The sequence below is a fragment of the Ictalurus punctatus genome, chromosome 10 (assembly GCF_001660625.3).
Source record: "Ictalurus punctatus breed USDA103 chromosome 10, Coco_2.0, whole genome shotgun sequence".
NCBI classification, from domain to species: Eukaryota; Metazoa; Chordata; class Actinopteri; order Siluriformes; family Ictaluridae; genus Ictalurus; species Ictalurus punctatus.
In genome coordinates, this window is record NC_030425.2 from 19,490,421 (window position 1) to 19,513,194 (window position 22,774).

The 22,774-nt window shown below is 38.3% G+C and overlaps 1 protein-coding gene across 2 annotated transcripts in view; it reads left to right on the plus strand.

Annotated features, from left to right (window-relative positions):
- The window catches only part of adamtsl3 (ADAMTS-like 3), a 179,126-nt gene that overhangs the window by 139,910 nt on the left and 16,442 nt on the right, over positions 1–22,774 (plus strand). The window contains exons 9-15 of one of the 2 annotated variants that reach the window (XM_053683431.1): positions 7,605–7,768; positions 11,262–11,373; positions 13,524–13,662; positions 13,904–13,954; positions 14,596–14,800; positions 15,342–15,489; positions 21,526–21,610. In XM_053683431.1, the coding sequence (XP_053539406.1) occupies positions 7,605–7,768; positions 11,262–11,373; positions 13,524–13,662; positions 13,904–13,954; positions 14,596–14,800; positions 15,342–15,489; positions 21,526–21,610 (904 nt within the window). Of the gene's footprint in view, positions 1–7,604; positions 7,769–11,261; positions 11,374–13,523; positions 13,663–13,903; positions 13,955–14,595; positions 14,801–15,341; positions 15,490–21,525; positions 21,615–22,774 lie in introns of those variants that run through there. The other variant, XM_053683432.1, reaches the window with a different exon arrangement.

Below are 22,774 nucleotides of genomic sequence, written 5' to 3' on the forward strand. Positions count from 1 at the left end.
GCCCTAATTGTGCGGGAGGAGTGAGGGCGAACCACAGTGGGCCCTATGTTGTCTCCTCGGAGGCGAATAAATGCATTCCTGCTTGGCCTAACCTCACCATATGGACTCCACCACTTGTGGATGGAGCCAAAAATTCCTGGGCCTCAGCCCTTGCCTCAACAGGATGTCTGCCCCATATTCCCAGAATGTACATTGCACTCACTGACAAACTTTCCTTCTGCCCAGAGAAGAATTAGTTGTGCCTGCCTGAACAGGGGGCACAGACATAAGCCTCCCTAGTGGTCAATATATGAGACCACCGGTGTGTTGTCTGTAAACACATGGTGACCTCTCAATTGAGGAAGAAGGAATTTCAGTGCTAGAAATATGGCCCATATTTCTAGACAATTTATATGCTGCTCCAGATGAGGGCCGCACCAGAGGCCGTGAGCTGGACAGCTGTCTAAGACTGCGCTCCAGCCCATGAGGGAGGTGTCTGTCATTACCGTCTTGCGGTAAGGAGACACCCCTAGAGTGTGACCCAAGGCTAGAAACCGGGGACACTCAAATTCTCAGAGCACGTAGGCATCGCCGTGTGACACTGATTATTCTGAGGTTTCGTCCTTGGACGAAACCCCCAACTTCTCACCACCACTGAACGATCTCCTGTGCAATAGGCCCATAAGTACCAATAGTCTCCCAAGATCCAGCTTTATCTTGCTCAGTGTTGATAGGATTGACCCTACGTATGTTGGGGATGGAAATACCCTCATCGTAGTAGAATCCTTATAACCCCTAGAAATGTTGTCCACTGCACTGGGGAAAGCATACTTTTCTGAGGTTCAACCTGAGCCCCAAGCTCTTCATGTGGGCAAGAACAACATCTCGATGTTGAACCGCCAGTTCCCTGGATCGTGCTACAATTAACCAGTCTTCCAGGTAGTTTAGTACACAGATGTCCTGGAGTCACAATGGAGCCACAGTGACATCCATGCACTTTGTGAACGTGCGAGGGGATAAAGCTAGCGATGTGGAGATATGCACCTTTTAGATTTATCGTCACAAACCAGTCCTCAAACTGTATCTGTGGAACAATAAGTTTGGGCGTCAGCATCTTGAACTTGTATGTCCGAGGAGTACAGTTCAGATGATGCAGATCTAAAATTGGCCGCATACTCCTATTTTTTGTGGACCAGGAAATAACGGCTGTAAAAACCTCCCTCCCTCAGGGAATGGGGTACATGTTCTATGCCCCTTTGTCCAAGAGGGATCTTACTTCCTGTGCTAACGTCGGGCTCTGGTCTGTGCTGACTACTGTGGTGAGCACACTTCTGAACCGGGGGGGTCAAGCTATAAACTGGACCCAGTAACCCTTTTCTACGGTAGACAGAACCCATGGAGACACATTTGGCAGTAGTTTCCACGTTGCCAGATGGTCTTTTAGTGACGTTAACTATTCCACATTCTATTGGACGGAAAGCATCAGATTTCTGTTGCCCTGTGACAGCTCGCTGACCAGAGAACACTGAAAACTTGGGCCCGCCTTGGCTAGGGGAGGCCCTACAGTAGCACTGGGGGCTAACTGTCCTAACAACCTCATGTCCCCTGATACATCCCTCCACGGCCCCTCAGGACCGCTCTTCTTTGCCTGCTTGGCCTTTATGACCATTCTCAGATCAGGCCTAGTAGCAGGTCGCGACTATGGTCGCCTGGTTCCCCTGGCTGTCTGCGGGGGTTGGCGGGCTGCCATACTCACCTTCTGGGTCTCCCTCGCACTAGTGCTGGTGAGCTCAAGACAACAGGGAAGGAACTGGCTGAATGCCGCCATATGTCGAGTTCACTCAGCAGGTCTGCTTGGTAGGCCTGCAACACTCTCATTGTCTGCAATAACCCACAAGCAAGACTACTACCGCATAGGCCTTGCCCACAAATGCCACGGTGGCCTTACACGGTGGCTTGGATGGCAAAGCCCCCCCCCCTCCCCCCAATTACCCAATTACGTGCCGTTGATGGAGAGAGAAAAGATAGCGAGGAAATGAAGCATCTTTTTGTTTCTTTACACAAACAACCGACATGGAGTCTTTCGCTGAAGATAATAAAGGCTGATGGCGCGGTTCACAGGTACCATATTTATATCACGTGCCACGTTTAATTGCCACGTCACCTGATCATGGCAGGCCTATAAATAGGCATGATTTTACACAAGCTTCAGATGCTGGTCGCCCGTGAGAGGTGCTCCCCTAGTGTTATGCTAAACGCAACGTCGAAGTTCCTTTTGAAAGGGAACTACTGTATGCACGTTGAGGGATGCATTATATCATGAAGTCTTGAAGGCATAATAGGAATGATGAGGGACAAACCTTTACACACACACACACACACACACGCACGCACACACACACACACACACACACACAAAGACAGTTAGGCAGCTGCATTTGTGAGGTAAGTGTTTCAAATATTGGATTCATGTCGTGTTTCCTCCAAACACCAAACATGGTAAACGGAGAAGTTGTAACTTTTTTGTTGAAACAAACACTAAAATGATAGTTTTATCATCTGTCATTATGTGTAATTTGTACTTTGATTGGACTTTTAGTTTCACTTCCAAAGGCATTTTGGGGAAATGAGGTCGATAAATAATCCACCTCATTTATATTCATTACACCGGTGACTATTTCACATGCACCTTCTCAATCAGTGCTGGCTGTTATGTTGGTGTGAGTGAAGCAGGCTGAAAAAGATCAGCTCAAATGGAGATCAGATCTAGGGGGCGTTTCACTCTGTAATCCCCTGATTGCTGATGGTTTGCAGTGAATCATTGGAACTGTCTGAGCTGGAAAGAAATCAGCCTCAGTCTTGCTTCTTTATATGGCTCTGTGTATTTTTCTTATCACCACTGTGTTATTGTGCTTGTTTCCACAAAGGTGCAAACTAATCCACCTTATCAGCAAATAATCTGAAGTAGTTGCCAAAAGTAAAACCTTATATTGATATCTTATATTGTTGCCTGATAAGAATGTACTATGTACACAAGAACAGGGAAATGGGAAGACATTTTACATTGAAATGCTGGAATTTTAAGCAGCATGTGTGTTCACTATTATTGTTTTATGCAGTTGCAGCTGTGATTGTTTTAAATCTGACTGCATGCTACACAACTTTCAAAATCTCAGCATCACTGACCCTTTCACACTACTACAATCCACTATGTAGTATTTCTTATTATAAGATTACAACAAACCAAATATAAGATTATTAAACCTATTTCAAGCCATTTGTACTCATTTCAAGCTTGAAATAGTCTTGTTCTATTGGTAGTTAATTTTGCTCATTTATTTCTAATAAGAAGCAAAATTACAGTATCTGCCAATTGAATAAGAAAACTACAAGCTTGAAATGAGTAATAATGTCCATAAATAGGTTTAATTAACTTATATTGGTTTATTGTAGTCTTATAATAAGAAATGCTAGATACATTTGACTGTATTCAAGATATTTCCCCTTGCTGAGATGAGTTTTGCAGTGTTGTGATCTATTGTTTTGTGGCTGTACGGATGTGCACACTACACAATTTTTCACCTGGAGAGACCTGCCTAATCCCCAAATCCTGCTTTCTCATGAAAATAAACATGGCCGCTGTCTGTCATATGACTTTGTGAACTTTCTGTACAGAAACAAAAACAAATATAGCTGCTAGAAACAATTATGGGGCCAAGCACTACAGAGGCAGAGTAAGGATATAAGCAAGCATGATTTTAGCATGGTCATGATTTTATGATCAATCGCTCAGAAGTTATAAGCGAAAATAAAACTTTTTTCATAGCTCATCAACACTACATGGCACTGATCCAAACTGTGCAGGTACCCTCAAGTCATGGTGACTATTACATATACTAAGTTTGGTCTGAATACTCTAAAGTGTTATGGAGATATAGCCTCACATCCATTTTGGTGTGCACATCAACATTTGTTTTTATTGTTATTCAAGATCAGTTTGACAAATCAAGCTGAATTCCATAACTTTTTTGGCATGATCTAAACATGATCTGATTCGATTTTCGTGAAAATCTGAGAAACACTCTAGGAGGAATTTAAAAAAGTAGATTTTCAAACATTTCAAAATGGCAGACAGCAAGTTCAGTCGACCATGGCATAATTGTTATCATTGATCTTGGCATACCCAAGGAATCTATGAAGATCAGTGTCATGAAAATAGACCAAAGTAGTCAAAATATATTAGCATTTTTTAAAATTTCATTATAATTTTTGGTCTTGAAACTTTTTCAGTGCTTTCAGGGCATGGTGTTGATGATACATATTGAATTTCTTAATGATACACCAAGTCGTTCTTAAATACAGCATTTTACGACTAAATATAAATAGGAAAACACCCAAAATGCTAAGACAATTTCATATAATTTGACTAAGAATGCCCCACAGAATCTAAGGAGACCAGTTTCATGATTGTAGGACTAATTGTTCAAAAGTTATAGGTAAAAATGTGCTTTTTCATATCTGATGAAGACTAGATGGCACTGTTTTGAAATTGTGCAGGTAGTCTCAAGTCATAATGACTTATAGCAGGGGTTCCCAAACTTTTCCAGGGCAAGGCCCCCCAAATATCATTAACATTTGACTGAGGCCCCCCTTTTGCAAGATGTCTTTAAAACACGTTAAAAATACAGACTTCTGAACATATCCCCCTTTTTTTTTTTATAAATAATTTCATCTTACATCTTTACATTATATTACATTAGGAATTGATTGTGCGTGTGTGTGTGTGGTTGTCTGAGAGTGAGAAAGAGAAAACATACTAGTGGGAGGGATGGGCTTGGTGGCTCCGACCAAATTGTTGAGGCCCCCGGGCGCCCCCTGGTGGCCCCCACTTTGAAAACCACTGACATATACTAAGTTTGGTCTAAATACGCTAAAGCGTTCATCAGATTTGTTTGCGCGTTGTTCGAGAGCCGTTTGGTCTATCAGAAAGCTTTTAATAATCTTTTGCCAGCATGGTCTCAAGATGATCTAAGCCAATTTTGGTGCAAATCGGTTAGAAAAAGTAGGTTTTTCAAATTTTTATGATGGAAAAATTTTTAGGATGGAAAATGATGTCATAGGGTGTAATCAAATCGCAATCTTGAGCCAAGCAATTGGAGTAAAAAAATAATTTTGTTTATAGGCCGTTTGGTTCAAAAGGTATTAGCATAAATGTAATTTGAGCAAAATTTGAGCAGTTGGTGCCACTAGAGGGTTTGAGATGGAAACTCCAAACTTGCTATGGTTAATATTGAGACTGTCCTTTATCTGTGTGCCAAATTTCATAACTCTCTCACAAGCAGTTCTATGGGCTGCCATAGACTCAAGCAGAAGAAGAAGAAGAAGAAGAAGAAAACTAACAGATACAATAGGCGCCTCGCACCTGTGGTGCTTGGCCTCTAAATACATAGATGATTAAATGGGTTCAGGGATCTACTGCAGATGAACTTGATTTCATCTCAGACTCTCACTGGCTGTTTCTAAAGCATGCTTGGAAATATCGGAGCCTCTGTGATAAATTGCTGCACATTACATGAGTGGTCACCATGGAGCGAGTTGTCGCTGCACTCGGGAGTGTAGTTGCTGAGCCCCAACGTTAGTCAGTGACTGAGAAATTGGGGCTCTAATCATTTAATGTGCACTAAAGGTATCCTGTAGCCTGCTCAGCATCCCCACTATATCCTTGCACAAGAATATACTGTGTGTACTATACACACATAGTCACAGAGACACAAATACACACACACACACACACACACACACACACACACACACACACACACACACACACACACACACATCCACCTCCACCTGCAAACCCCTCCATTTTCCTCATCTGAAATGAATACAGTGTGTAAGATTTTGGAAAGCTGCCATGCTGTGTTTTCACAGATCATTTACCAGGAGACTCACAATGTGGATGTGGAAATGTCCACTGGAGACAAAAAGGTAGAAACTGGAAAGAGACAACACATACACTGCCAACGGTACAGTGCGCAGCAGTCAAGTTCATGAACTCCAGAGAAACTAAATATTATCAGAAGCAAGTTAGAGACGGATAATCAGATTTCCTGTGGATGGGGCTACAGTTACTGTTACCATGCTGAGAGATTTCCATTAGCAATGGATTTAATGGAAAGCTTGTTTTGGGAAAAGCTTAATGCGCCAAGCGTGTGAGCATGTGTGTGACCCTGTCTGCTGCTGTATGGAGAGTTTGAGAGTGTATGACAATAAACGCCCCTTTACTGAGTGCATAGAACCCTAAACTCTGAGTGTGAGCAACCACAAATAAAGGCAAAACCATTAGCTAATGGAAATGGAAACCATGTTTTGGGAAAGGCCGGACACACTGAACCACAAACACACACAGTAATATATTATTAGGAAAACACACACAAGATGAACAACAGGAGAGATTTACTGCTTTAATGACAAGTACCTGAATATGATTAAGCCATGATTTGAAACTTTCTTGCTCTTAATTGTTTGTGGGAACGTTCTAACCAAAGCGCTCAGCCTTTTATTGTCCAAATTGATTTACACAAACAAACCTCTTGCTTGATGATTTTTTTCTCTATGATGTGGGAACAGATTGGAAACAGCTCTGTCAGAGAGCAGCCAAACATGTTCATCTCGTTATTCTGGCAGCACCTGCTAGCAACGAGTTCAAAAGCAACTGGTCTTGGGTTATAAGTCATGCTAAACTTTACAAATTGTGTTTTTATGATTAGATCATTTCACAGGAAAGCAAACCAGTCAGACTGTAAGAGTTTTGCTTTTTTCTCATTGAAAAACATGATTAAGTGTTGAACAGGCAAGTGTTATTGCATCATAAAATATAAGAGCCTATAAGATTCAATATGTGAATGAGCTACATGTTCAACTGTTTTAATCTTGGTATGTGGAGGTTACTACCAATAATGCATTAATAATGTACTATAATACTTCATATATGTCTTTAGTTTCAGTCAGAGCATATTCTTAGTCCTATTTTTTTCAAAATTCAATTTTACTGTATTTAATTTATTTTTATTTTATCCTAATAAATTAATCCTGATGACTGGAAACCTTTCAACATAATTAAACAGCATTTACACACTAAGTCTGGTTTAGTCTGTAGAGTATACTTTTTTTTTTTTTTTTGCCAAGTGTGTGTGGTTAGTGGTGATATCAGATATGAGGGCTAAAATCTTAAATCTAGATGCTAAATGCATTTGATTTCAGGAAATTCCAAAATAATCCATTTATTATATAAAATACATATTATATAAAAAAAAATATTTAGTAGCAGGAAATAATCTGGTGTGGAATCCAAAAATGAAATTCCATGCTGATGTCTTTTTATCTCTGAAAGACCCTTAGCTTTGCTTAATCATTGACTGAAAGAGACTGCCCTCATCCTTTACTATTGCCTTTTGTCACACTCTTTTATTTATGTTACTGTTGTTGCATGTTTTTTTGTGTTACCCTCATATGTTTGCACAGCTCAGGTTCAAATTAAGAACAAAGAGTATACACAGTATAGTTCATTTTACATCCCAAGATTTCACCTTGCCTTGACTAATCATGGTTTGTCTCTGTGTTAGTGGTCGAAGCTCACACTCTAAGCGACAGGAGAGAAGAACTGGTGTTGAGCTCTCCAGGCTCATACATGCTGGCCAACAGCACTGTGGATTATCAGAGAGGAAGAGAAGCTGACAGACAGATTCTGCGCTGCCATGGGCCACTCACTGCAGACTTCACCATCAAGGTGGGCAGTAGTACATCTGTGTTGGGTTGTTTGTATTATCTTGGACTGCCTTTAGGAAATATCTTTGAGCTTTCAAATTTGACTGATTAAGCAATATCACATGAGCATGACTGCGGTTATACTGATTATCTGAATCACAGCCATGCCGATATTCAGTATAACCGCAAGATTGTGGGTGTGATATTGCTTTTATACAACAGTTATATAAAAAATAAATTAGTATCCAGTAAGTGACATTTCAGACAAAACATGATAAATCTTTTTTTTATTTTTGCTCTGTTAGTGGAAATAGGAGCTTCTGGTAAAATTGGCTTCCCTTCTTTCTTTTCAACTTCATCTGAAGAGCTTGCATATTTTAAGCCAAAAGTTATATTCCTGAAAATCATTTGCCATGTCTGCTGATGATATCACTACCGTAGTAACGGTTTCAAGTTAATGGAATTTTACATGGCGAGCACAGAGACAAATCAAATTAATGGACGAGAACTATATTACAACTATATGTTGTATAAGCGTGTGTATATATATATATATATATATATATATATATATATATATATATATATATATATATATATATATATCCATTTGGTTTCCATTGGTTGAAGAGAAAACTATAGAAAACTATACCAGTTACTACATCTGGTAACAAATTTATGGAAATTCTGCCTTATTTTCTTTGTTTCATAAATGTTTCATAAAATTATGACTTTTGGCCACAGTTTGATTGATTCGGTATGATTTACCTAAACTTCGCTCTTCTGCTGCTTCTATAGCATTTGAACAGAACCTTTTGAGAATTTTATTGTACAAATTTGCAGGCTTTTATTGTATTGTTTAATCATATTGTGAACAGTATTTGCCTTCTCTCACCACCTTGACTTGCAGTTTTAATCGAGTTTCAGTTTCAGACTCTTCAAGGAGTCTTTGACATCCAGGCACAGTGGCTATTGAGAACAAATAACACATGCAAAAACAGTACCGTGACATAATTCATACAATTCTTCTTTGTAAATTACTGTCAACATGCTCACTAACTGTGCTAATTGCACACCTACATTTTTCCTGCTAAATCATGGTCAGTGTATTTACTGTGGCAAGACTCTTCACAGCTACTGTTCTTGATTAAAAATAGCCTCAGTGGTTCTATAAACACTGCAAACGTTATATCATGGCTATGTATTCTCAAAAAAATCAGGAAAGAGCTCTTGTTAATATCTCTAGAACAAAGGGCTGGTGTGGGTGCAGGTTTTCAATTCAACCAAGCAGAAACCACACCTCAGTCTATTGAAAGCCAAGATCAACTGATTAATCAGGTGGAATCAGGTGTGGCTCCTGCTTGATTGGAATGAAAACCCGCACCCACACTGGCTCTTTGCGGATAAGATTTGACACCCCTGCTCTAGAATTTGGAAAGGAAAAGGGACACTTTGGCTTCAATCTGCTGCCTCTCTGATGTTTCTTCTTAGCCACAGACCTCAGTGTGTGCTCTTATATTTAATTCGAGATGAACGGAAACCAGATTCTTTCAGATAACAACCCACAGAGCTTTGGAGGCTAAGTTCCTTGTGTGTTGACAACATTGGCCGTTTCTCAATATGCATTCTTATGCGATCTTGCGTCCTTGTGAAGTTGTTCTACGTCACCATCTACTGCCGAAGTTCAATTACAATACTCAAGAACACAATTACTGGGGACTCATGAAATATTCGGCTGTATTCTTGATATTGAGGATGCAGACCTGAGCGCACCAAACCCACTTGAAGTCCCAGAAGTCACTGTGGCAAAACAATAGCGGACGAAGGAAACCTGACCCATACCTGTAGTTTTAACATCTTTTTAATGACAGTAATCTAAATAAAACAAAATCTGCATCTAAAAAGAATGATTGATATATGATTTAGATTGAGATATATACAGTATGAGTTTTGTGAAAAGTCAAATTTATCCCTCAGAAGTAGTTTAATTAAACTACGCTAGCGTCCATCCTGAGGTAACGGTAAACTCATTAGCTTAGTTTTTAATTAACATGAGGTCTGCAAACAGAGAGCTTACTACATGAAACACACTTAATTAACTTTTGGTTAATCAGCTGTTTAACAGTAAATTTATTAATCAGCTGAAACATATTACTTAGAGAGCACTGAAGAGACGATGGTGTTGTCCCACTACTAGAAATGTGCTGGGATGGTCCACTGCACAACCAGAAGCTCAAAGTACACCTCGTTTCTCACAAAGATGCGTTCTATGTCCTGTAAGTGTAGGGTTAGGGTTAGAGAAACCAGAGCAGAGTCTGGCCGTTTTTGTTTCTCACGTTCCTTTTTACTGATATAGCATATCTGTATTTTAAAACAGAATTTTCATTGCCTTGATGCGGTCTGAAAGTTTTAAGACTTGACTGTCAGTCAGAAGACACTCACTGTAATGCCCTAACCAAGACTTGTTTTAACACTTCTGAACATAAGGCTCTTATTAGATGTGGTATGACCTGCTGACAGGTGGGTTAGGAGCCAAAAGGTGTAAAAGTGTGTCTATCAATCTATACTGATCTCAAGGGTGGACAATTCATAAAATGCTTATCCTGATACCCAATTAACAATTGCTAAAAATCAGCAAACTAATGGAATTTAACTCAAGTATAACAAGTTAATTATGGATGTTAAAACAGGCTATGGAAATCAGTTACTTTATGTGGCCTAGTCTTTATCCTCTGGTGATTAATCATCGTGTTTTCACCATCAACAAACAAGCACAAAATCACTGACTAACATTTTGTCTGTGAGCCAAAATGGTATTCTCTCATCGCACATAAAGGGCCTTTATTTTCACTTGTTGAAGTGATTAACTGCAATGTGACTGTGTGTTGTGCTAACATTAGAGTTATATAACTGTTGTTGCACTGCTCAGTTTTGTCACTGTTTCCACATCCTTAGTATTATTGATTCTGGAAAGATTGCCTAGCATCTGTTCAGGTTAATTAATATGGCTAGTAAAAATAATTCCTCCCAACAGTCAGACTGTGTCCTCAGTTTGAGTGTATAGGGGAGCAGGTGGTGGGATTTGGAAAAGAGTATTGAGCAATAACCTTTTTTTTTTTTTTGCACTACTGAGAAATATATGAACCAATTGGGGCATGCTCCATCAAATTAGACATTTTCTTTCATATAAGTCAGTATAGGATGTAATGTCTTTAATTATTTATTTTTTTAATCATGTTGTTGGGCAAGTTGGGGAAAAATTTAGCATGGCAATGCCCCTGTGCACAAAGTGAGCTCCATAAAGACATGGTTTACCAAAGGTGTGGAAGAACTCAAGTGTACTGCACAGAACCCTCACATCAAATGGTATTAAAATAAATAAATGTAAAAAAAAAAAAAAAAAAAAAAAAAAAAATTATTACATTATTACATTTAATTTTCAGAAAGAAGCTGCTAACTACTGTGTGTGTTGGGTGAAATGTATGATGTCCATCTTTCCCCCCTTTTTTTTTCAGGTGAAGTATACAGCTCCTAAAGACACAGTGGTCATGTTCATGTTTTACCAGCCGATCCGCTATCAGTGGAGAGAGACAGACTTCTTCCCCTGCTCTGTAAAGTGTGGAGGAGGTAAAACACTAATCCGGGCACCCGGGACAAACAAATTATGTATCATAGTTTTTTATTCACAGTTGCTCAGCATATAAGCAGGCTCTGTAGGCTGCTGATGTAACAGTCACTTTTCTCATCCAATAACCAGAGAAAGAAAAACTCGCATCCCTATTGACTTTCAAACATGAAAACTCTTTAGTAGATATGTTTGTATACACACAACACACTCCAATTGGTGTATATATACAGCATGTCAATGCTGTGGCGCATACTACAGTTTTCCGAATCCTGCCATCTACTTCACTTTGCATTTATACCAAGGACATGATCTGGCTGTTGGTAGGAACTGTTTTTACTAGCCATATTAACTGAACAAATGCTGGGCAATATTAGGAATTCCCGAATTAGGAATAAAAAATTATGTGGAAACTGTAAATAAACTGCGCAAAAATACAGTACAATGCATCTCAAAAGTTGTTATATACTGTATCTCTACTGCTAGTGCAACACGCAGTCACCTCACATGTAAACACTTCATCCAGGAGAAATAAAGACACCATCCAGGCTCAAAAAACATCTTTATGTGCAATGGGAGAATGTGACTAGAGACTATGGCTACAAGTGGCCTATTAAAATTTTGATACATTTTCTATATTTTTACTTTTACTATTATTTCTTAGTACTTTTTCCACCCCTAGACAGGAATAATAAAAGCACCAGCACCAACCAACAACCTTGCACCAGAATCACTAAACACATCACAGATATTTCGATATAAACATTAATATGTTTCATGGTGGACTTTTGAAGATGCAACAATTAATACCCAGGGAAAGTATTCTGTATTTGAACTTGTGCTTATGGAGCAATTGCATCTAGACCAACCCCTTCAAAATAAATCTTGACTTGATTATAGAAAATACAGACTGATAAAGCACATTTTGTAGGTGAAACATGCTATTTAAATGCAAGTGCATAAAAGTGAGAAACAAAACATTTTATATTGGTTTAGATACAGCACATCAGGGTTTTTTTCACAGTGCCCTACAAGTCTCAACACTGGAATCTGTAGTAAGTATGCAGTATTAGTGTGCTTGTGGAGATCATTCTCCGGTGAAGCATGAAGGACAGTGAGAGGTGAAAACACTGTGGCTGCTAAAGTATTGATAAATCATACAATGATGAATTTAATACGATCATATTTATATATTTAATATTGCCTTGCCATTATTTCTGTGTAATTACATTGCCTAAAACACAGGTTCCCAATGCTGGTCCTAGGTACTCCAGTAGGCTACCTTGCACCATACCAATAAAAAATTCCTGGTACCTTAATGAGGCGTTTAAAGAACCAAACTGTCTCTGGCATGGTACCATCAAGGGCACATCGTTTGTGGTTAGGGGTTAGCACGTTTGTCTCACACCACTGGGGTTGGGGGTTCGAATACTGCCTCCACCGTCCATGCGCAGAGCTTGTATGTTCTCCCTGTGCTTTGGGGATTTCCTCTAGGTACTCCGGTTTCCTCCTCCTGTCCAAAGACGTGTTGTAGGTTGACTGTCATTTCCAAATTATCCGTAGTGTGTGAATGGGTGTGTGATTGTGCCATGCAGTGGGTTGGCACCCCATCCAGGGTGTTCCCTGAGTTCCCTGGGACAGGCCTATGGTTCCCTTGCGACCTTGTGTAGGGTAAGCGGTATGGAAAATGGACAGATGGAATAATAATAATAATAATAATGGTAATAATCACAACAACAACAATAATAACAACAACAACAATAACAATAATAATAATAATAACAATAATAATAATAATAATATGGTGCATAATTGTACCTTAATGGCCACTGATGCACTTTTAAAGCTTAATTTTAAAACCTAACGTACACCACATGCACTTTCCCAAGTAAAAGATGCATATTAAAGGGACAAAAGCCCTTGATTTTACCACCTCAGTGATAAGAAAAAGTTCAGATTGGTAACTTTATTTCTGAACAATTAATTATACAATCTCTAAGCAAATATATTTTGGTGTAACATAAGTGTTATTATTTGCTTTCCTAATAATCTTGTTTTTTTTTTATTTGTGAGATCTGTATTCATTTCCTATTTTAGGTTCTTATGCAGATCAGGATCTCCAATTAGGTACTAATACAGTATACCGTTTCAGGCTACCAGCTAAATTCGGCCGACTGTGTGGACATCCGCTACAACAGAACTGTCGCTGATCATAACTGTCACAGCTATACAGAGAACACTAAACCCAAACCCAAGCTGAAGGAGTGCAACATGGAGCCCTGTCTCGAAAGGCTGGTTCATACACACACACACACACACACACACACACACCCCAAACCACCAAAAGCATGCCAAAACCAACAAACTTTGTAATGATTATAATATTTTACTTTATAAGGTAACACACTGATCGTATGTTTAACACTGACTTATGTGAACTAATAAACTTAAGAGGCCTCATGAGTCACACTGTGTGAAGTATGCACTTTTTGTTTAGAGGATGGACATTATAAAAGCCTGTTTTCTCTACAGTGATGGCTTCAAAGAGGTCATGCCTTACGATCACTTCCAGCCTCTTCCACGGTAAGTAAAGTCCCCACACTGGTCCAGTTTTATCCATGTATTCATTCAGCAGATGTTCTTATTCAAAGGGAGCTCGAACTTTGTTCACAGGACCAACAATGGCACTGGTAGCCCAATCTGGGACCGTTCTATGTGTAAAACTGACGGTTCAAAGCCAGTAGGTTTTGCATGGTTCCAGCACCAAATTTCTTCTGTGTAAACCATAAACTCTACACTTAGTTATAATTATTTACATGACTTTCATGGATATAAGATGAGAACAATGATGGAGATTTTGAAAATAACTGCTGAAAGAATGAGTAAAATGAACAAATCAACCCTAAATCAATATATATCAGTGCATCAGTGGAAGAATCAGATAAGCAAGTTTATTTCCAGAAATCTTAATGTTAATCAACAAGGTGATTGGTTCTTTTTACTGGTGGGGTTTGTGTTGCTCAGTACTACTGCTACAGTATGTTGAGCATTACATGCTGCCCCATTATAGTGTGTCTATACATGCTTAAGTGTGTGCATAAGGAAAAAAAGCTATAAAACATATTATTACTATATTGTTGTTGGTGTGACGATGACAATGGTGATGATGATGATCAGAAGATGTGTGTCTTAATTTATGTTTCTGTGTATTCGTGAGCACCTAGGTGGGAGCAGAACCCCTGGACATCATGTTCGGTATCGTGTGGAGGCGGAAGTCAGGAGCGCAGTGTGGTGTGTGTGGAGGAGGACATGCAGGGCCAGATTGTTCAGGTTGAGGAATGGAAATGCACACACTCCCCACGGCCTGTCTTCAAACAGAGCTGCAACAATTTTGAGTGCCCAAAATGGTTGGCAATGGAATGGTCTCAGGTATACATTGTTCACACACACTGTTCTGCATTTTATCCATTTGTCCATGCATCCATTTGTGCATGTTCATTTACCATCTGTGCTTGTACAATTGTTCATATAATAATAATAATAATAATAATAATAATAATAATAATAATAGTTGTTCCTATTAAATAATAGTTATTGCTATTATTATCATTAATCCATCTATCTATCCACCAATCTGCCCATCCATTCATCTTTCCATTCATTCTCCATTCATTAGTTCATCTATTCTTTCATGTATCCATCTGTCCATTTACCCAACTCACCATCCCATGTTCCAGCCATCTGTACATCCGTCCCTCTGTCTATCTGACCATCCATCCAACCACAGATCCACTCCTCCAACTGTCCATCCATCCATTCATTGACAAACTGTGCATAGCAATCAGTAACTATATATATTTACACAGTGCACCTATGTGGTCTATCTATCTATCTCTGTGCTCTGTGATGTTAGAAATTAGATACAGTGTCAAGCATGTCAAGCAATTATCTTTTGTGTATGTTTTTCCAGTGTACAGTAACCTGTGGCCGGGGTTTGCGGTACCGTGTGGTTGTGTGTGTGGATCACCAAGGAGAGCACACAGGGGGCTGCACCTCTGAACTCAAACCCCACATCAAAGAGGAGTGCTTAGTGCCAATCGCATGTCACAAACCCAGAGGTAGGAAACATACACAATAAGTGACAGTGAGAAATCCCCAAGGGTGCCATTACTCATTATAGATGATATATTCTATTACTGTCATACCCTAATTCTCCTGTATCTTTTGTGTTTGCAAATTTGCCTTTGTGAGTATAGATCAGTACTTTTTTATGTTTTACAAGCTTTGGTGTATCACAATAGACTCACACTAGAAGAAAGTTTAGGACCCATATACAGGAAGACACAATCCAAACTCCAAAACAGTAGCAGCAGGCAATGTCAAAACACAATCAGGCATCAAACAGAAACAGAGGATATTCCCAAGAGGAGTCAAAAGCACAGATGGAGGGACTACATGCATACAAGGCTATCAGCGATTCAAAATAATATATTCAACTAAAGAATTGGCAAGACTTTGCAATAAGATGAAATTATGATGAAAACTATGAGCTTATATATGAGCATGAAATGGGGAAGTGAACAGGAAATTGAGGTCAAATGTTGATCTAGAATGAGAGTGCTAGAGGGGTAATGTCCTGAAATGGTGTTGCAGTTTGGTTGTTATACTGTACATATTATACTTAGCAACTTCATGAATGAAATGTGTTGCTGAAGAGGTGTGATATTGCGTGATAATAGATGCAAAGGGGGCAAGAAATACCTGAACATGGAATTATTGCTTAATGTGTAAAGATGGAGAGAGGGAGGGGAGGATTAAACAGAAAAGTGGGAGAGGATTTCAGAAGTATAAAGAATGATGGGAGGTTAATTACTGTCAGAGGTGTGATGATATTAATTTTCAGATTAAAATAATTCGATATTTTCATTTACAGTTTGTGAAAATGATCACTAAGGCCTATGCTGTGTTAATACTGGCACACAATATCACACTATACTTATAAATAATTTGTAATATGCTCAGTAAGTGGAACGCAGATGGAAATTTGGAAATATTTTAGTCTGTTTGGTAAGAAAGCCATATGGACATTTATTACAGTCATGCAGACGTTCACTACAGCTGTCAAAGTGGAATATCTCAATCTAATTGCGGCTAATAAAAATAATCCAGATTTTTATTTTATGTAATAAAAGATTTAACATGTTATCATATTTAGAGTCAGATATTCCACCTACATACAGTAGGCATGACCACATTCATAAGTCTAGTTTTCTGCTTTTACTCACAAAACTTTAACCCTGAAACTCCAATAACATCGATCTAAATAATCGTTGTGTATTCTGGATCCTATTCCAACCTGACTAGTAAAGACAAATAATAATTAAGAGATTGAGAGAGTGCAAGAGTGAACATTACAGCATTTAAATATTGAGTAAATCCTGTTGACTTCATAAGAAGCTGTGCAGTTAATTAAACACTCAGTTTTCAAACAATCAACTTCACAGCTTTTGTAACCACAGATTTGACAGATCCATGTCCAAGGTCTATGTGAGGTCTGGTAAAGTTAATAGACTTTCTGCAATTGTTTCCCCGTTACTTTAAAAAGATTTTCCACATAGATTCATTATTGGTCCCCTTTTTTCTTTTTATACCCCATGCTGCCTGCAGTGTTGGGGAAGTTATACTGCAATTGTAGGTTCATTACAAGCTACTAAGAAAGAATAGATAACTACATTGAAACTACTTTGTCAAATGAGGAAAATCAATTACGACTTTTTTCTGTTTACTATTATTATTATTATTATTATTATTATTATTATTATTATTATTATTTTACATGTTTATTCAGTATCAACATGCTTAATGTACACTGCAATTTCCTGGGGGAGATACAAATACAGTCATGTTACAGAGGATCCTCGGTATATAATGTTACATGGATTTTGCTTCAAATGAGCTTTCCTGTCCTCTTTAAGAGACAGATCTCCTCACAACAGATATACTGAACACCTCATTGTGAAAAGAGAAAGAAAAAAAAGAGAAACAAATACAACTAAGGTGAATAAGATTAATTTCTCACCAAATTAAACTGTCATAAAACAGTTCAGTGACTCTGATTCAATAAGGATAATTAAAAGGATAAATAATAATAATAATAATAATAATAATAATAATAATAATAATAATAATACCATAAGAAATATTAATGTAAGCAATTGGTTAAGGTCACTTGTAAAGTTTAAAAAGCAAAACCCACAAAAAACACCAGAAACAATTTCACACACATATTCATATTCTTCTCTGATCCCCTTTTGGTGCAATTTTGTATACAAATTTTATGCACCTGATCTGCCTTCGTCCATCTGAGAAACATTGCATGAGTTACACCATATATCCTTTTACGTGATGTTAAGACATTGGCACATGCTTTTGTTTTGATTTCTGTAAAAAGATTGCTTTTTGTGAACTGGAGAGAGAACATGTTTTCTAACTTATTGTGAACTCTGTGGATTTGGTGTCACATTCTTCCTGTCTCCCTCATCATTATTTTGTCTACTGTTTTAATTAACCATCTCGGTCACACTTTATTTTACATGGCCCTTATTGCAGTGCAAGAAAGGCTACTTAAAATTTACCAGTTAGGTAATAATAAATGAATTGTGAAATAACTTCAAGAGACATGGTGGGTTCAAGTCTTTGAAGATGAATGATACTTTGCTGGAGGTTAGAACTATGGCATACTTATTCATTAAACTGCATCACCAAAGGAAAGCATACAGGAAGGTGTTTACATGATTATTGTATGACAATCTGGGGGATAGCACTCAGACATGAACATTATTAATATTAATAGTAGTGGTATCACACAACACCCTCAGTCCAAAGGAGGATGATTAGTACCTTTTCCTCTATTGGAAATTATTGTTATTATTTACAGTGAAATTGCACACACTTACCTCACACCATAACCCCAGCCAGGCTACAATGAACTAAATTATGATAATTATGAAATTCAATTTGTAGATGGTGGGTTTTGTTCTTTGTGGGGTTTATAGAAGTTGGGGTTGATTGATTTGCATATTTTCTGGCTTGTAGATGGCCGCTTTTTTTTTTTTTTTTTTTTTTTTAAATGATTGTATATGGAGATGGTGGGGCTTGTTGATGGTGTGGTTTGCAGAAGGTTCCATTTATTTGTTGAATTTGTAGTTGCTGTAGTTTGTAAATGGTTAAGTTGGTAATTTTTTGTTTTTAGGTGATTGGATATGTAGAACATATGATTTGTTGATTGTGCATTTTGTAGTTGGTTCAATTTGTAGATTGTGGGATTTGTAGATTGTTGAATTTGTACATTATTGAACATGAAGATGGTAGGGCTTGGTGATGGTAAATTTGGAAATGGATGGGTTTGTGGTCCAATTTTGTAATGTTAGACCTTGTATGTAGATAGTGGTATTCATACAGTACAGTACTGTATATGCTGGAATTTGCTGGAGTCTGTAAATTGTAGAATTTATATGTGTTGAGATTTGCAGAGTGTTTATGATGGGACTTGCATCAACATACAGTCCCTTTAAAGTTGAGACTTAGTTACTTTATATTAAATACTGAATTAGTACTAATTATGACACTGAGAGAGATTTCAGTTACTGCTTGTCTAAATGCCAGAGCATCGAAGATGTTTGAAAGATATCAGTGCTTCATTCCTCAGTGAGCATGGCAAGAATATCAGTGGGAAGGATTTTATAGGACTGAGCCTGGTGCATGACTCTGCCTGCTCTTTTCTTTATGTTATGAGTCAGACTTAAGCTAAGACATGCCAGTCTGAGAGACTCTTCTCTAAGATAAATGATGTGTGACACTTCAAGAGTATACAACTGAATCACATAATCTGCACAAGTTCAAAAAAAGAACTGCCAAATGTATTCTTGAAGGCCTAAGCAAGTGCACACTCTGTTTCAGTCCCTTTGCATTACTTCCTTGTGCTCTTAACATCCTGCAGATGCTTTCCCTAAAACTTCTTCAGAAGAGATTGATTTGTAAATCTATTAAACATTTGTGCTGTGACCACTATATTAATAGTTAAAATATAAAACTAGTATAAATAGAAGTACTGTTTAACCGTTATCATTTATACATTTATGTTTTACATTTATCTCAAATGAGTTGCTGTCACACTTGAACATGTCTAGATCACTTTAATCTAGACTGCCTAGTTTTATACCAAATGTTTGTGGGCTTGCTATTACCGAAACTCAGAAATCCCTAAAAGGCTTGACTTGAAAGCCAAACCCTCAGACCTCAGAACGTCCTCTGTTTTAAATAGTCTGTTTTATTGGTGCCCTGTAACCCCTACAAACTGTGATAATCATTCCCCACTTCAATAAATGCCTGCTTTCATGAATATTTGATTTGTATGTGAAGTTTTATTAGACATATTTGGATTCTATTGGGATTTGTGGGATGTGGAGTAGAATTTGAGCAGAGTGGGATGGGTTTGGGCGGTGTGGGTGGATGTGGATGGTTTTTCAAGGGTAAATATTATAGATGATTAAATTTGCAAATAATGGAGTTTTGAAGAATTTTTAGATGGCCTTGTAGATGATTGCATATGCCGATTGTGGTGTTTATTGATGGTTAAATATGCAAATTATGCAATTTGTAAATGAGTTTGTAGATTGTTGAACATGCAGTTGGGATTTGTTAATGACTCAGTGTTTAAATTGTGGGTTTGTACATGGTTAGTTTTGTAGTTTGTAGATAGTGGGGTCTGGAAATGGGTTGCTTGGTAGATAATGGGATTTGTAGATGTTATGAGTCTTTACACATTGTGGTTTGTTGATTCTAAATGGTGTTTAATTTTAGTTGTGTTCACTAATTATGAGGGTTATAGATTGTGAAGTTTATCGGAAGTTGATTTGGAGATTTTGGGGTATGTAGGTGCTTTGATTTGTAGATTGTTTGATTATTACAAGGTTGAAATTATAGTTGTTAAAATTTGTAAATGGTTGAGAGTTTCTTAATGGTGGATGCTGTAGATAGTGGGATTTTAGATGTTTGAGGATATAGAGGGTGTTATTTGTAGATTGTGAGTTTTGTTGGTAGGCTTAATAGATGTTGAAGGTTATTGGCAAGTACTGTAGTGGATTGTGAGGTTCATAGAAGGTTAAATTTATTAGAGATTCAATGTGTTAAGGGGAAAGATTGTAACTTGACAAATGGTTGAAATTGTAGGGGGTCAGACTTGATGATAGCAGGATTAAAGGGATGTATAGATTGGGGGAGGGGGGTTCAGTGTTTGGGCCATAGACTGAGTGATTGGCTTGTTGAATGTGGAATTTTGAAAAGTTGTGTTTGATGTTCATAGATGCTTTGATTTGTAGATGGTAGAATCTGTACATGGCAGTGTATGTTGGTGTTTATTGGTCAGTGGAATTTGTTGAAAGTTGGACTTAGATGTATTGAGGTTTATAAATGGATGATCTGTTGGTTGTTGAAAATGGTGGTCTTTGTTGGTACAGGGTTTTGAAGATGGTTGATGAGGCCATTGGGATTTGTTGATGTCATGGTAACTGGAATAATTTGTTGATCCAGTGTGTGAGGGTGTTCTACCATGATTCTCTTTCTGTTAAACTTTCCTCTGTTTCTATTCAACCCCAGCACGGTCTCAGTTCCAACTGTGTCTAATCAGCCTCTTACACCGTGCTTCTTGATATGCAAATCAAAGAAACTAGCCTCATAATAATTTCTGGGGACTTTTTTGGCATTAAGCTCTGTACCTGTGAAAGTGTTATATTTGTCACTTACATTGAGAACACACCTGCCAACAGCTTCTCGTTTTTCAGTGAAAAGAGGTGTAAAAATTTTGGAAGTGCAGCTATTTGTAAAAATTTGAATCTACAGGAAATATTTAGCATGTTTTTCTTGTGAGCGTGTTGCTGGCTTTGGATCAACATAAAATCTAATGCATTTTACTGCAGCTCTTGTGCTCAAAGCTGTGAAGATCTGGCCTACTTTTTAAAGCAGACAGGTGTTCAGATAAACAAGTGTCCATTGTAATGGAGTCCTGAAAGAGGTTGCCATTTGGTACTTTGGTATTTGATTGCTTTGATATACATGTGTTTGTGAGTGCTAACCTCTCTATTTTGGTCTTTCAGAGAGTATGCCCGTAGAAGCCAAAGTCCCATGGCTAAAACAAGCCCAAGAATTGGAGGAGACCAGAGTGGCCACTGAAGAGCCAACGTGAGTTTTAATTTTTAACACCTGAAAAAGTAAAACTGAAACAACCTAAGTGGTACAGCTCTTCCATTAGCTTTTGTTGCTTTAGTCCTGTTTTTCTCACATTGGCAGATATTAAATATCTCAACAGGTTTAGTTATGGGCTGAATGCTAAAGCTACAACCATGTTGTATATTTAGCTGATAAATATTCAGGCCTTGAATGGCCATTACTGTGTACAATATTTATACTATTATAGAAAACAGTAGTAAAGTGGGGTTTTAATATACAAACGGTTGTTCCTGGGGTGGAATCCATCATCCATCCATTTGCTGTACCACTTATCGTACACAGGGTCACAGGGAGTCTGGAGCCTATCCCAGGGGACTCGGGGCACAAAGGGGGCTACACCCTGGACAGGGTGCCAACCTATCGCAGGGCACAATCGCACACACACTCTCACACCCATTCGCACACCAAAGGCAATTTGGTAATACCAATCAGCCTACATGTATGTCTTTGGACTGGAGGAGGAAACCAGAGTACCTGGAGGAAACCCCGAAGCACGAGGACAATGTGCAAACTGTTCACACAGGGCGGTGGCGGGGATCAAACCCCCAACCCCGGAGGTGCGAGGCAAAACATGCTAACCACTAAGCTCTGGTGTGGTATCATCAAGTATAATCTAAGAAACATGTTTTTAGAGAAATCTAATTAAGGTACTTAAAAAAGTACTTGTACAGTACATTTTTTTCTTACATTGTTTTTTCTCACCAATTGCCATGGAGTATACATTTGTGTATCCCTTCATCATCTGACTGCTAACATTTCCAAGACACCTTTTCAGAAAACAAAGTTGCTCTTACCTTATCATTTGCATTACACTGGCAAGACAAGTCATTTGTCTGCTTTCTTTTATAGTGGAAAGGCAAAGGCCCTAACAGAGTTTGAATTGGGACTTGCTTTTAATTTGCTCGTAGTCTTCATTCACAAGCATTATGCTATTGTTGGTGCTATCTTGCCCCATCTCTGAAACTGTACCTCAGTTATGAGCTGCCAAGGGAGTGAAAACAGCTCAGTGCATCTCCGGACCATTGGAAAAAGCCACGACATGAAGCCTTCCAACATCCTGCGGTCTACCGAGCCTTCTGTCACAGAGACTCATAAAACAGAAGTATGTGGGATGAA